This window comes from Argentina silus, assembly GCF_951799395.1.
Source record: "Argentina silus genome assembly, chromosome: 3".
Classification (NCBI taxonomy): domain Eukaryota; kingdom Metazoa; phylum Chordata; class Actinopteri; order Argentiniformes; family Argentinidae; genus Argentina; species Argentina silus.
In genome coordinates this window covers 27,652,712-27,666,445 of record NC_139657.1, presented here as the reverse complement: position 1 = coordinate 27,666,445, position 13,734 = coordinate 27,652,712, and the positions used below count along the sequence as shown (strand labels likewise).

The window sequence follows — 13,734 nt, the reverse complement described above, 5'->3', positions numbered from 1 at the left end:
AAGAGGATGGTCAGGTTGCAGTTTGCTAAAAAGCCTGCAGAGGTCTGGAAAAGGGAATTGTGACCAGATAAGATGAATATTGTCATGTACCAGAGTGATTGCAAGTGGAAAGTTTCACCTCATTTGTGAAACATGGTGGAGGGGGTGTTATGGTTTGGGCACGTATAGCTGCCACTAGAACTTGCTAACTTGTCTTAATTGATTATGTAACTGCTGATGACAGCAGCAGAATGTATTCTGAAGTGCACAGAAACATCTTGTCTGCCCGAGTCCAAGTAAATGCTTCCAAATTCATCATACAGTAAGACAATGGCCCAAAACATACTGCCATAGCAACTAGGGAGTTTCCAGGGTTAGGGTTAAAAAAGGTTAAGGTTCTTGACTGGCTAAGTCAATCTTCAGATTTAAATCCAATTGAACAGGCATTACATTTCCTGATGATAAGATTTTAGGAAAAAAGACTTAGGAAAGATTTAGGAAAAAACAAACAACAATTGAAGATGGCTGCAGTACAGGCCTGGCAGAGCATCATCAGAAAAGATACCCAGCATCTGGTGGGGGTCAATGAGTTGCAGACTTTAGGCAGTTATTGCAGGCAAAGGATTATCAACCAAATACTAAACATGAGTGCTCAATTTGGACATGATATGAATCTGTCCCATGACTTATGGTGCTCTGAAATAGGGGGACTATGTATAAAAGGTGTTGTCCTTTCTCATGGTGAAACCAACATGTACACATATACCATCAAACAAACACTAATAATCTCTGCTTTAACCTCATGGTATCAAATCCAAACTTTTGGAGTATAGTGCCAAAAGAAGAAAAAAATACTTCACTGTCCCAATACTTACTCATGGCACTGCATTGGGGCACAAAGGCATGTAAACACAGTTTACACCCTGTTTCTGGATGTTGAATATTTACCCACCTATTTATGCTACATTTATGTTTTGGTCTTTAGCATTTAGGATGACATGACAACACCTTTCATCTCCAACACTGTCCAGAATTGGATTTTCTTTTTTACCACCACTACATTCCTGATTCTAAAACTCACCTGCATGCAGCCCTTTAGCCCATTCTGGACTGTCCCGTCTTTCTTCATCAGCCCCCCTACAAAGAGACTCCTCAGCCTCAGGCCTGGTAGCTCGTTCCCTATCTCCACTGACCTCTATGGAACAGAGCCACAAAAAGAGAACACTATTACAGAAAATATGTGTTATATACCATATCTACTATGCCAAATCCTCACTGCCCCACTGGATTACACAGCGATGGTAAGAATTCTGGCACACAATAGCTGTCTTAAAGAGTAAATGAATAGTATTACTGTGCATTTATTATCAACGTAACAACATGGTAATATCAACAGTAACATTAGAAATACTATCACTATTATTGTCATGTTATTTAGACTAAAGTCCCTGCTCTATATTTCATACACACTACACTATAATACAAACACTATCACACACAAGGCACTGCAGTGTACACCCCAAGTGTCCACATTGAAAATACAATGTCCTGATCTGTGAACTGACAACACACACACTAACGTCGGTTAGCACGGTACCTGGGACATGCCATAGTCGAGAGACACCAGGGCCATGTACTTGATGTCCTTGCCGTCTTTGACACTCTTCAGCTCCACCAGGATATGGTGCCACTGCCCGTCACTCACCCAGATGTGAGGGAAGTCCAGAAGGGCCACTCTCTTTACCCCCAGGAACACCTGGAAACGCACATGTCTGCTGCTGATCTGGAGACACGGACGTTGGGGCAGAAAGAGGGACAGAGGGAGAGAGTGAAACAGAGATTTTTGTCAAGATATTTCTTTGATAACCGGATATGTGCCTCTTCTACACCCGATTGCAGTTTCTTCCACTATACTGGCTTGGGTTAGACTTGCTAGAGCCAGTCTGAAAGCCACTAACAATTTGCATTTAGCATTTAGAATACTGTAGCAATAGCCAAGACTCTTGCTAACCCTTAGTCCAGCCTGGACCACTGGTTGGAAGCGCTGGATTTGGGGTGCTATAGACTTGATAGATTTCTTCGGCTAAGTGGAACACACTAAGAGTTAAAGTGTGTGTGTGTGTGTGTGTGTGTGTGTTCCACGTAACTCCTTGTGGAACACACTAGATTAAAGGAGTAATTAATATGCCAAAAATGTATTCATGTTTTTCTATACTTATTTCAAGTACACAAAGTTGTACTGATTTTTTGTGTACTTACTGACAGTATAGTTTTGTGTTTTAAATTGTACTTTAGTATGCTTACAAAAAATATACGTCATTGTCATGTAATTTAATCTGTATTGTAGTATGCTTACAAAAAGCATACTTGAATGTCATGTCCTTAAAGCCGTAAGCTTTGAACAAAAACATTTGTAGAATATCCTGAAAGAATCCCAATAAAAATTAAATTAAGTATGTTTAGAATATAATGTTAATATACTTTTAATATAATTTTCATAACACCCAGCCTTCCTGTCTCAAATGTTACGTTTTTGTTAACAACAACACTTACAGTTTGGTTATTTATTGAATTCAGTGGTCATTTTGAGATTGGATTTTGTATTAGCAGTGTCAGTTGTCAGTCAATACAGCCCGTCAGTTTTGTACTTTAATTCCTGCTATTCCACAAATGTGTATTAAGTTGCAAACCATAACTGCAAATAATTAGGACCAAGATATGATATGCCATTCAGCCCTTTCTACAAGTCAGAAACCTACAGTATGTGCCTCCTTGCTTGGCAGTTGACCTGCTGCAAGACAGATAATCGCATGGTTACATGTCCCCCTCAACCTCAATGGGACAATGCATTAAAAAAGTTGAATATTAAAATGAAAAAGAACATAAATACCAATTCATTTTCTATCTAATTGAAGTGTACTTTTACTATACACAGAAATATGCTATTGACACATTATTAACACACTTCTAATATACTTTATACTATGATAGTTACTTTGAATATGACTAATATTACATTCTTAGTGTGTTGAAACTCAGTACAACTCAGATAATCTTATTATAAGTATATTTATATATCAATTAAGAAGGGTCCATTTAACATATTTTAAGCATACTTAATATGCTAAAAACCTACATAATTTAAAATTTTTGTATATTAAATACAACTAAAATACAATTTAAGAAATGGTCATTTGAGTATGCTTTCATATACTTAAGAATCTTAGAAATATAATATTTAAGTATACTTAAAGTTGTTGTTTTTTTTTGCTTGGGTAAGCTTTGCCTAGCCAGGGTATACTCACCAAGAGGTGGATTTTGGAGAAGTCCCCAGCGTTGGCCTGTAGCAGCGTGCCGGAGCTCTGCCTGGTGCGGAACATCAGGCCCATGTACCAGGGGATGGCGATGGTGACCTCTGGCTCACGCCACCACACCAAGGCATGCCCGTCAAATTGCTGAGGTGAGGGCATGACTGGAGGAAGGACTTTCACGTTTCATTCATGAACATCCCAGAAAAACCGACATAACATATCCAAACAGCTTTGAAAAATGCTATCCCCAATGCATGGCTTTCCTAAGAATGTTTACACAATGTAGTGAGGTAAAGCTCAATATTCTTAAGAGCCACAATCTAAACAGGGACATGTTCAAAGGGATAGAATGACATTAGGATATTCCCATGGATCATACCAGATATGTCAGTGAACAGAATGACTGGAGGGTCTTTCCAGGTCTTAGATTCTCATTAGAACAGAAGTTAACTACTGTACTTGGTGCCTAACTAGGTGCTGTGTTTACGAAGCCATTGACTGGTATAAGTTTCTGGCCATTTTTTTGTAAATAGAAATTGAGAGACAAGGGTAAAAAAATGCTTGGCTTTGACATCTCTTTTTGGTGAATAATAAGGTTCATTTGAGGTAGTGCCTGTTCTGCACAGGCTCAGCTTGGTGGCCACCAATTTGTGGTGTCATCTTTGAGTTCTCGTCTCCCCCAGACAATGCCAAGACATTGGTTTTACAGGCACTTTCTTATCTTCTAACAATATAAGATCTTTCGTTGAATTGAGACAAGCCTATTAGCGCAACATCATGAGTAACACCAGCAGTGGACTGAGTTTTCCCTTTTGCAGTACTAAGGAATTAGGTCAAACTAAGCTTTCTGAAAATGTAAAGCCACTTAGGATGTGATTTCCTTTTCCCGGTGAAATTACTTATATTAGAAGTGGAAATATAAGCTCACCAAATTAGCTTTACAGCCCATATTAGTGTTCATTCAAGTATCCATAAAATTATGTTTTTCCAGAAGGATACTAGCTTAAAAATGTATGGTAAAGCAGTGTATTTGAGGATTCATCATCTGATTATGGGCCAACAACTACAGTATACCATGAACCACTATTCTACATCAATGAACCTCACCAGTAATGTGGTGCTGGGACTGATGGAGACAATATTTCTGTAAGTGTATTTATGAGTGGTATTTTACAGTTATTTAATCATTAAGAGGTGAGTCTAGTGGAATATTTGTATATTACAGATTCAGTGGTACTGTAGCATTGGTTAAGGTCAGTGTGGAATGTCACCTTGAACTCTAGTGTCTGTTTCCTCACCTCTGGCCTTGTGTACAGTGGCTGCAACATTTGAATAATTTACACATGTGAACCCACACACATGCACGTATGCACACCTCCTAAGATACTTTACCTTGTTCACAGTTCTTGCCTCCGTAGCCTAGCGGGCAGTTACAGGAGTAGGTGCTCCACTTGTTCACACACACTCCTCCATTCAGACATACAGTCTTAGTACAGAAGTCCTTCTTCTCTGTACAGCCTGAATATAATAATGAACAGTATCTATCAATCTCACCAGTATTTGGACAATCTCAAATAATAGTCACACACTCAATACGTTATAATGACTCCTAAGTAACTAGGAGATCACTTTTTTTTTTTTAACCATGACCTGCGTTGAAAGACATATGATCACAACTGTATTGACTATAATGATGGTCCAGAATTAATAGCTTTGCCCCCACTTGTACTGTACTGTACTTGATAGTTCTCTCTGACCTGCAGTGGTACCATTGTTAGCGATGTAGCTGGCCATGTCCACAGGCTTGCTGTCGATGGTCAGGTCTCTAATACAGCCCACAAAGTCCCGGTTCCTCACCGGGAAATCTTCCGGAAGGTTGGGAACACCGCCCAGGAGTAGCGGTCCAGTAAGGTCCAGAGATCTCGAGTTGGACAACATGGAAAACCGTTTAGCCTGGAGTACTGTACTGCCCAGTTCCAAATCTACCCCTAGCCCCTACCCCAGGGCACTACTTGTAGATCTGAGAGGATTTAATAGATATTGGAAGTAAAGTAATCATCCAACTTGCCTTCGTCATACTGCTGACCTATCCAATCTTCTCAGATCACCAAGTGCCAAGGTGTAGGGTAATGTCCTTGCCAAATTATAACAAGTTGGCTAATGCGAGCAAGATACTGTACACTGTAATTGTATATCACATACATATCACATCAGTTAAAATAATCTCAACCTATAATCTACCAACATAATAGACATATGACAGAAAGGCCCATAGACTGCCTCTTATAAAATAATTAACCTAGTATCAAAAACCCCATTGTTTGAACGGCCAGTGCTGACCATTTGCATATAATAAGAGGCTTCTATTGAGATATCTTGTCATCAACTAATACTAGTCTAGGAATAAACTAGTCCAAATAGGGTTCAGAATTTGAATTTGAATAAGAAATGGGGTCAGACATGAAGATTTGCATAACACAAGAGATCAGTGAGTGCAAGGAGTGAATATGAAGTCTGTGTACAAATCACATTTTTGGGTGTTTCTCTGACACAGATTTAGGCTTTCAATGGAGATGTTGTGTTTGTCTAGAACTAGGCTTAATCTTTGTCCAGAAAATTAGCCCTACATTTCTGTCATAAACCATGTCTTAAAATCTAATTGCTCTCATTACTTTCCAATGAGTCTGTGGTGTTTGTTACCATTGATTACAAGAGCTTATAGTAAGGTGGGAGATGTAAATTGCTATAAGTGAAGCAGTTCAAATCTCTACAGAAACTCATAACATAGTTATATTGAGTGAGGGCATTGAGTTTTATCTTCTGGAATGATCTGCTTTTATTCAATTAAGTTGTGGGGTGAGTTATTCTACATTTAATACAGTACATGTCCTTGGGTAGAAGCTACAGAAAGACAAGGGGAGCAAAAGAGAGGGGTAGGGACAGGTTGGGAGAGAGAGAGAGAGATAAATAAATGAAGTGACAGAGAGAAAGAGGTAGAGAAAGCGACTGTGTCTGAAAGACAGAGGGACACAGTCAGTCCCACTCACTTCTTCTGTCCCTTCTGGGTGCCCTGGGCAGCACAGGAGTAGTTTCCGATCTGGCCACCAAAACTAATTGCCATGGCAATGTCACAGTCGTCCACGGCAACTACTGCCACTTTCTCTCCTGAGGGTCCATGGGGGATGCCAAGTCGACCAATGTTGGGCTGGAAAGAGAGAGAAAGGTAACATGACCAAAAAACATAGTTGACCACAGAAGTAGTTGACCACAAAAACAGGAAAACATTATTCACATGTAAAACACAGCAATATCAAAGACAAAGAATAAATAAATAAGGAGGGGAGGCAACCCTGCGGTGGAGAAGTCACATTCAGAGCGCTAATTGTGGAAGGCGCTTCCATAATGTTGAAAAATTACTTCTAGATTTGATAAACATATGTAATGTTGGGCAAAAAAGGCAGACTTTATTGCACATGCATTACTGAGGCACACAGTTTTCCCCCTTTTAAATGCGGGCTGCGTTGGTCTTGGTACATATAGCTGAACACGAGGAGTCTATTAAGCGCTCAGTGAAAATGAGGCTCCGGCCTAATTGGAGAGCAGGACACTGATACCATACAGTGCAAACTCCATTATGTGTCAAATCCTGCCTGGGGAACACAGTTTCCACGGAGTGGCGACAACAATTGGAGCAACTGTCAACTCATCTCACAGCTCCACCCTTTTAACACCTGGTTCTCCCAAAAAAAAATAAGGTCACGTTTAGTGACCTTATTTTTCCCCTCAGCGTGTGTTTGCATGTCAGTGTGCGTGTGTTATTGCTGTGTATCTGCATACTGTATGAGTCTGTTTCTATGGGCGTTTGATCTCCTTCCTGTGGGAGTGTGACAGTGCAGACCTGTAGAGGGCATCAAAAGGTGTGACATTAGAGGGACAGCTGTCTCTGAACTCTGTAACTGCTCACTGTTATTAGTTATTCATATGTTCCAGATATGTTGTTTAAAAGTTAGAGAGAGTATCCTCTCTTGTTCTCCCTGGTAGCATATCAGGATACAAGTAGTAGTGTGTATTTGGATGTCTAAACGTGTCTACTCAAAGCCCTGCTTCCCTGTTAATGGTCAATCATAAAGAGTGGAACAGTGCATTAGAGACACTCTTAAGTGTTTCATGCCGTACAGTAGCTGCCTATTAAGAAATGTTTACTTTGATGCAATTTCATTTAAATTCAGTGTTGTAGCCTAATAAAGATGTAGAGCATAAGACCTAAGGCTACTGGCACATAAGATGTTTTAACTTGGCATAACACAGTTAGTTCAACCAAGGACAGGAATGGTTATCAATCAAGTTATCAATTAGTCGATGAGTGGGCTTAATACAAGTTTCTAAACCCATTAAACAAGCAAAGATGAAGGAATATAGGAGTAGATTTGGGAAATAAATCATGGTTGCTGCACTGTAACACACCTCCGTTTCCCAGATGACGATTTTGAGCTGTGGCCTACGGTATGCTTAACTTAAATCAGAAAGCTCATATCAAATTACAAACAATACAATTCATTAATTACATCTGAATTACAAAGTCAATGTACACACTAATCAATGAAAACATTCCTCAGATGACAGATCCTTTATAAAACTGACCCAGTGACACAAGATAATCTAATTTGAGTATGTTTTGAAGGTCGTTCCAAGTACTCGGGGCACAGAAACAAAAGGCAGATTTATCTAGTTCAGACAAAATGTGTGGAACTTTGAGGGTTAGCCAATATTGGGACCTCATTTGGTACTCTGATAATTGTGGAGAAGGCATGAGGTGAACTTCCATTTTGGAAGTTTCTGTAAAATAACTTTATATATAAAGAAGAGCCAATGTTTGTCCCTTCTACAAGGTCTGTGAAATTTATGTTGCGAGCCTTGGAGAACAGCATATACAGTATTTAGTCTTATCCGTATTCAGAACAAATTTTAGCTCAGTGAACAATTTCTGAATAGATAGATAGGTACTTTATTGATCCCTGAGGGGGAAATTAAGGCATTACAGCAGCTCACATCACAAACAACAAGAACTAAATAAAGTGACAATAGAATAATAGAATACAATAAAAATTAAACAGAATAAAATAACAAATAAAATCAACATCTGAAACATTATATACAGTAAGAACAGTCCAGTATGATTTGACATCCCCCAGCCAGAGTCTGATCACTCCGATCGAGCCAGCTGGAGGAGGAGTTGTACAGTCTTATTGCGGCAGGCAGAAAAGATCTCCTATAGCGCTCCTTAGTGCAACGTGGTTGCAATAGTCTGTTGCTAAAGGAGCTTCTCTGCTCTGCCACAGTGACATGTAGGGGATGGTAGGGACAGAAGTTTATTCCTCATCCTCCTATTGGCCACCTCGTCCATAGTGTCCAGGGTGACACCGAGGACAGAACCAGCTTTCCTTATAAGCTTGTTCAGCCTCTTGGTGTCACATTCCTAGATGCTGCCCCCCCAGCATACCACTGCATAAACAGAATCGTCTGAGAACTTCTGCATATGGCAAGTATCTGTGTTGTGCCTGAAGTCCGAGGTATAAAGGGTGAAGAGGAAGGGAGCCAAAACTGTCCCCTGTGGGACAGTGCTGCTCACCACCCAGTCCGACACACATCCCTGCAGCCGTACAAACTGTGGCCTGTTGGTCAGGTAGTTTGTAATCCACAAAACAATGGGGGATCCACCTGCATCCTCAGCAACTTATCCGCAAGTAGTAAGGGCTGTATGGTATTAGATGCACTGGAGAAGTCAAAGAACATGACCCTCACAATGCTGCCAGCCTTATCTAAATGAAATGAAATGAAATGGTATTGCATTTCTATAGCACATTTCACACCAGCAGTAGCTCAATGTGCTTTACAATGAAAACATAGCAATCAACATAGCAAACAGAATAAGAGACATCACAGCAATAGGTAATTAAAATATGACATATAACCTACATGCACACAGCATATCTAATCCAAACACACATATAAAGCACATATACCACATGCACAGCACACAATACAAGAACACACAGTCAGTTAAACGTAGCAGTAAAAATATATGTTTTCAGGGCTTTTAAAAAACCTTCTAATGTTGGAGTATTCCTAAGTCTAATGGGTAGGCTGTTCCAGAGGCAGGGTGGATAAAAGCTAAATGTTGCTTCCCCCATCGTCTTAGTTCTAACACTAGGAACGACAAGGAGGCCAGTGCCAGATGATTTAAGGGACCTTGAGGTTTCATAGTTTACAAGATCTGTCAGATAAGCAGGTGCTAGGCCATTAAGATATTTAAAAATCTTTCTGGAGTTAACTGGAAGCCAGTGGAGTGACTTCAAAACCGTTCTAATGTGTTCAGTCTTTCTTGTTCTGGTTAAAATCTGTGCAGCTATATTCTGTCAACAGAATATTCAGACAACCAAATTTTTTTTTTCTTCAAAGACCAGAAAAAAGGGCATTGCGATAGTCTAGTCTACTTGTGATTAAAGCATGCACCAGTTTCTTTGAATCTGCCTGTGAAATGAAACCTCTCATTTTTGCAATGTTTTTTAAACGATAAAAGGCCAATTTAGTCACATGGGCTTCACAATTGAGATCAGCATCAAAAAAGGACCTCTAGGTTTTTTACTTGATTCTTGCTCTTAAGGCACAGAGAGTTCGAGGGGGTGTCAGCAGCCAATGGAGCCGGAGCATCATGCTCAAGAAGGTCAAAGCAGTTTGACAGCTCCACCAGGTCGTCCCCAATGGGGGAAAACCTGGGAAGCAACACTCTATCATTTTTTTCTAGTTACCCACTGGTTTGAGGACCGGTCTAGTAAAGGGAAGGCACCCAGGCTGAAAAGCTCCCCTTCAGCAAAGGCCAAGCTTTAGGAGGTATGCTGTCTCAGCTGGTCCTGGAGAGCAATAATACTTTGACTGTAGTTCGATGAGCCGGTTACATCATTCACACCCGAAAGGTTCCTCTGACTCTAAGCAGGAGTCTCCCTTCACAGATACTAAAAACATTTGACATAAGCCATATTTTAAAGTAAATGTCTTCCAAATTACAATTTGTGAGGGCCGGCTCCTCCGGTGAAACCTCCTCAATGTCCACTGAAGAAGAATTAAAAGGAGGCTTGTTCCAGTGTTAAGTTGTGCCCTAACCCTAACCCAGTACAGTAATATCCAGAAGTAAAGAGTAGCAAAAAATGAGAGAACGGAGACTTACTCAATGGGATTTAACTGCTCGGGCCCATCAGACAGCAACACTTGAAGTGGTAATTCTTGAAGGTTGAATTACCAGTGAAGGCCAGGGAGAAAAGTATTTTTAGAGGGAAGCAGTTGCAGAGCAGGCCGGCAGACAAGCAGGGAGAAAGGCGAGCGTTTCACCGGGCGGTACGAGATTCAAAAGAGTATAGTTCAAGTGGTGCTCAAGTTTGGTAGTAAAAAGAAACAAAAAAACAAAGCAACGCTCTGTAGTACACACTATTGTAGCACAAATCGTGGTTAATCCAAGATGGCAATTTTTGAGGGTCTTGATGGTTCTCACTCCTGTGAAGTCAGACAGATAGAATCCACGATGAACACTCTTGACAGTCCAAAGAAAGCAATCTCAGTTCTCCGTAAACCACGCAGCAGGCAAAAAGGCAAAACTCTCTTATGAATGGTCAATCCGAATAATGATGACCCAAGTAGCAATAAATTCAAAAAAAGTTTAGAGACGAGAAACAGCAGCCAAAAAGTGTGTCAGTGTACTCTCACAACCTGGAAATCAGAGATATTGGATGGCAATGCCAAACGTGTACTGCATCAAGAAAACATTAATAAACTGTGGTATGATTGGCATACAGGTGTAATTTACCATTAGTTACAAGGGAACCAATATTGTTTATATACAGTGCCCTGCGTAAGTAATGGGACAGTGGAGCATTTTTTCTTTGGCTCTATAGATCAAACAATTACTATGAGGTTAAAGTAGACATTCTCAGCTTTTATTTGAGGGTATTTGTGTACATATTGGATTCACCATTAGAAATGGCAACACTTTTTATACACATCCCCCTATTTCAGGGCACCAAAAGTAATGGGACAATTGGCTTGACAGGTGTTTCTGGTAAGTCAGGTGTGTTCCATCGCATCATTTGTGCAGACATGAGAGAGCTGTCAGTGTCTAGTGTTGATTCTAGGCTTTGTGTTTGCCTTTGGAGCCTGCTATTGGTGCCTGTCAACATGAGCAATCACTAATGGGACCTACCGGCCCAGTGATTGCTGAGCTCACTAGTGATTTTTTTGTATTTTTAATTATGTTCCAAACTGTTGATTTTGGTAAACCTACGGTTTTGGCTATGTGTTTGATATTTTTCTGCCTAATACTGGCTTCCTTGACTTTAATTGACATCACTTTGGTCCTCATGTTGACAGACTCCAAAGGCAAAGGCAAAGCGTAGAATCAATACTGGACATTGACAATTGTCCCATTACTTTTAGTGCCCTGAAATAGTGTCTAAAAAGTGTAATGTATAAAAAGTGTTGTCATATCTAAATGGTGAAACGTCATATGTTGAGCAGTAGTTTGCTGTAGTTTGAGTTTGTGGTAGATGATCTGCATCTTGAAGTGCAGGATGATTATTCAAGAATTGTGGGAACTTGGGGTACCTTGGGGCCCATTGGCAGGGATTATTACAGTACAGTAGGACCCCTACTCTTGAATGTGCATAGTTAACATTAAACAGAGCAACAAACCTCTGCCTCAGCCTCCGTGACATCACTCTTCCAGGTTCTTTCTGTCAGAGCCACAAAGACAGAGAAAAAACAGCCCACCACACACACACTGCCAACATGTCGTTGAATTTATTTCCTTTTCTAGAAATGCCTTAGCCAAAGCATGAGAAAAGGGTGATAAAAGAAACAGATGTACTGTATATTAAGTATGATTTTCGTTAAGTAATTATTTTTTTCACTGTGAAGTTATTAAAAAGGTCAAAATAATAGAGAATGGTGCAGAGAAGCATGGATTTGGAATTGGTTGGTCATCCAGAGATTTTGATTCTGCAACTTTTGAACTAAGGAGCATGTACAGTATTATTTAAAAAGAGCATCAGAAAGTCAGGATGGCAACTTACTTGTGTTATCGAAATGATGTTACCCAGCATTTCAATCCTGGTCATAAAATATTTCTTGTCTCTTTTGGTAAAGCTTTACTACAGTGTTCCTATAACAGTGTAATTCACCCTAGTGTAAGTACCAAGTAACATTCATTGTGCTCTTTTTTCACTGTACTTACACTGTTCTTAGGGTTATGGTTAAGATAAGGGTAAGGGGAGTAATAAGAACACTAATGTACAGTATTACCTTGAGGAAAAGACAAGGCAGGCTTACAAGGGGATCATTGCCCTTCTCTGACTGTAGCACCATGTTAAGGCCTCTTCTCTTTCAATCGAACAACCTGCCACAGAATGCCTTCATTACCAAACCAAGTGGTATCTATTACCAAACTGTGTCACATATAGGTTAAACTACTGTATCCTTAGGGCATATGCTACATGAAGATGTACATGAGGCACAATTCAAACATATACATTACAGTCATCAGCATTCCAAAGTGAAAGTCTCAATTCATCAATGCTCTGTTGTTCTGAAATGATGTGAGAACAGTGATATATCTTTATGTGTGTCCTATAGTGCTGTTGTCATGTTCCGAATAAATGATCAATTGAGAGGGAAAATGATATTGTAGGTGGTAATCCAAGTGAACACAGTCCAGTGGATTTAAAGTCTCTGAAGTTCAAGAAATAGGCCTAGAAATTGTATATTTATAAATGCCTAAATTAGCTTATTATAATCATTAAGTAAACATCACATTGTACTAAAGTAATTCAGAAAAAAACCTGCTGTTAGTAGGCTAGGATTTTAAATCCATAAATAATGTTACTTTTTTCTCAGAATTTTGTTCTTAGAAATATGATAGTCATTTTGAACTATCGTGTAGAAATTAATCATTGAAAAAAGGAGTTCAATTGTCATTTCAATTCATGATATATACCCATTGATTCTCGAAGAATGTCACTTATGAAAACCCAATGAGCTTAATTCAAATGTCGTATTTTACGCAAAGCCATTGGTTTTACCTTGCATCGATCATCTCCCACAGCACTTCCCCCCAGTGCTTGTGGTGTACACGTTTCTGAATCAGAGCCACACATCGCAGTGATTCGCTAAAATCAAACAATGACAGTACTTTACTCAGTAAATTCACTTGCCATGAAGGCTTTGAGTCATTATGTATGTAGGGACGAGGTTATCAGCACTCAGGTAAAACATGTAGGTTAATAAAAACAGCAATTATTCCTCCATACTGTAGTGTACCTTTAAGGAGAGAAGAGGAGTACTTTTTGGCAACAACCATACTGTCTGACAAATTAGAGGGATTTTTTGTTTTGATATTACA

At 39.7% G+C, this 13,734-nt stretch overlaps 1 protein-coding gene across 1 annotated transcript in view; it reads right to left on the bottom strand.

Annotated features, from left to right (window-relative positions):
- LOC310802260 (cadherin EGF LAG seven-pass G-type receptor 1-like) overlaps positions 1-13,734 on the bottom strand; it is a gene marked incomplete at both ends in the record, with an annotated part of 97,771 nt that overhangs the window by 41,841 nt on the left and 42,196 nt on the right. Inside the window, 6 exons of the mRNA XM_083666550.1 lie at positions 1,061-1,174; positions 1,577-1,762; positions 3,285-3,451; positions 4,683-4,808; positions 5,048-5,211; positions 6,338-6,573. Of these exons, the coding sequence (XP_083522676.1) occupies positions 1,061-1,174; positions 1,577-1,762; positions 3,285-3,451; positions 4,683-4,808; positions 5,048-5,211; positions 6,338-6,573 (993 nt within the window). The remainder of the gene's footprint in view (positions 1-1,060; positions 1,175-1,576; positions 1,763-3,284; positions 3,452-4,682; positions 4,809-5,047; positions 5,212-6,337; positions 6,574-13,734) is intronic.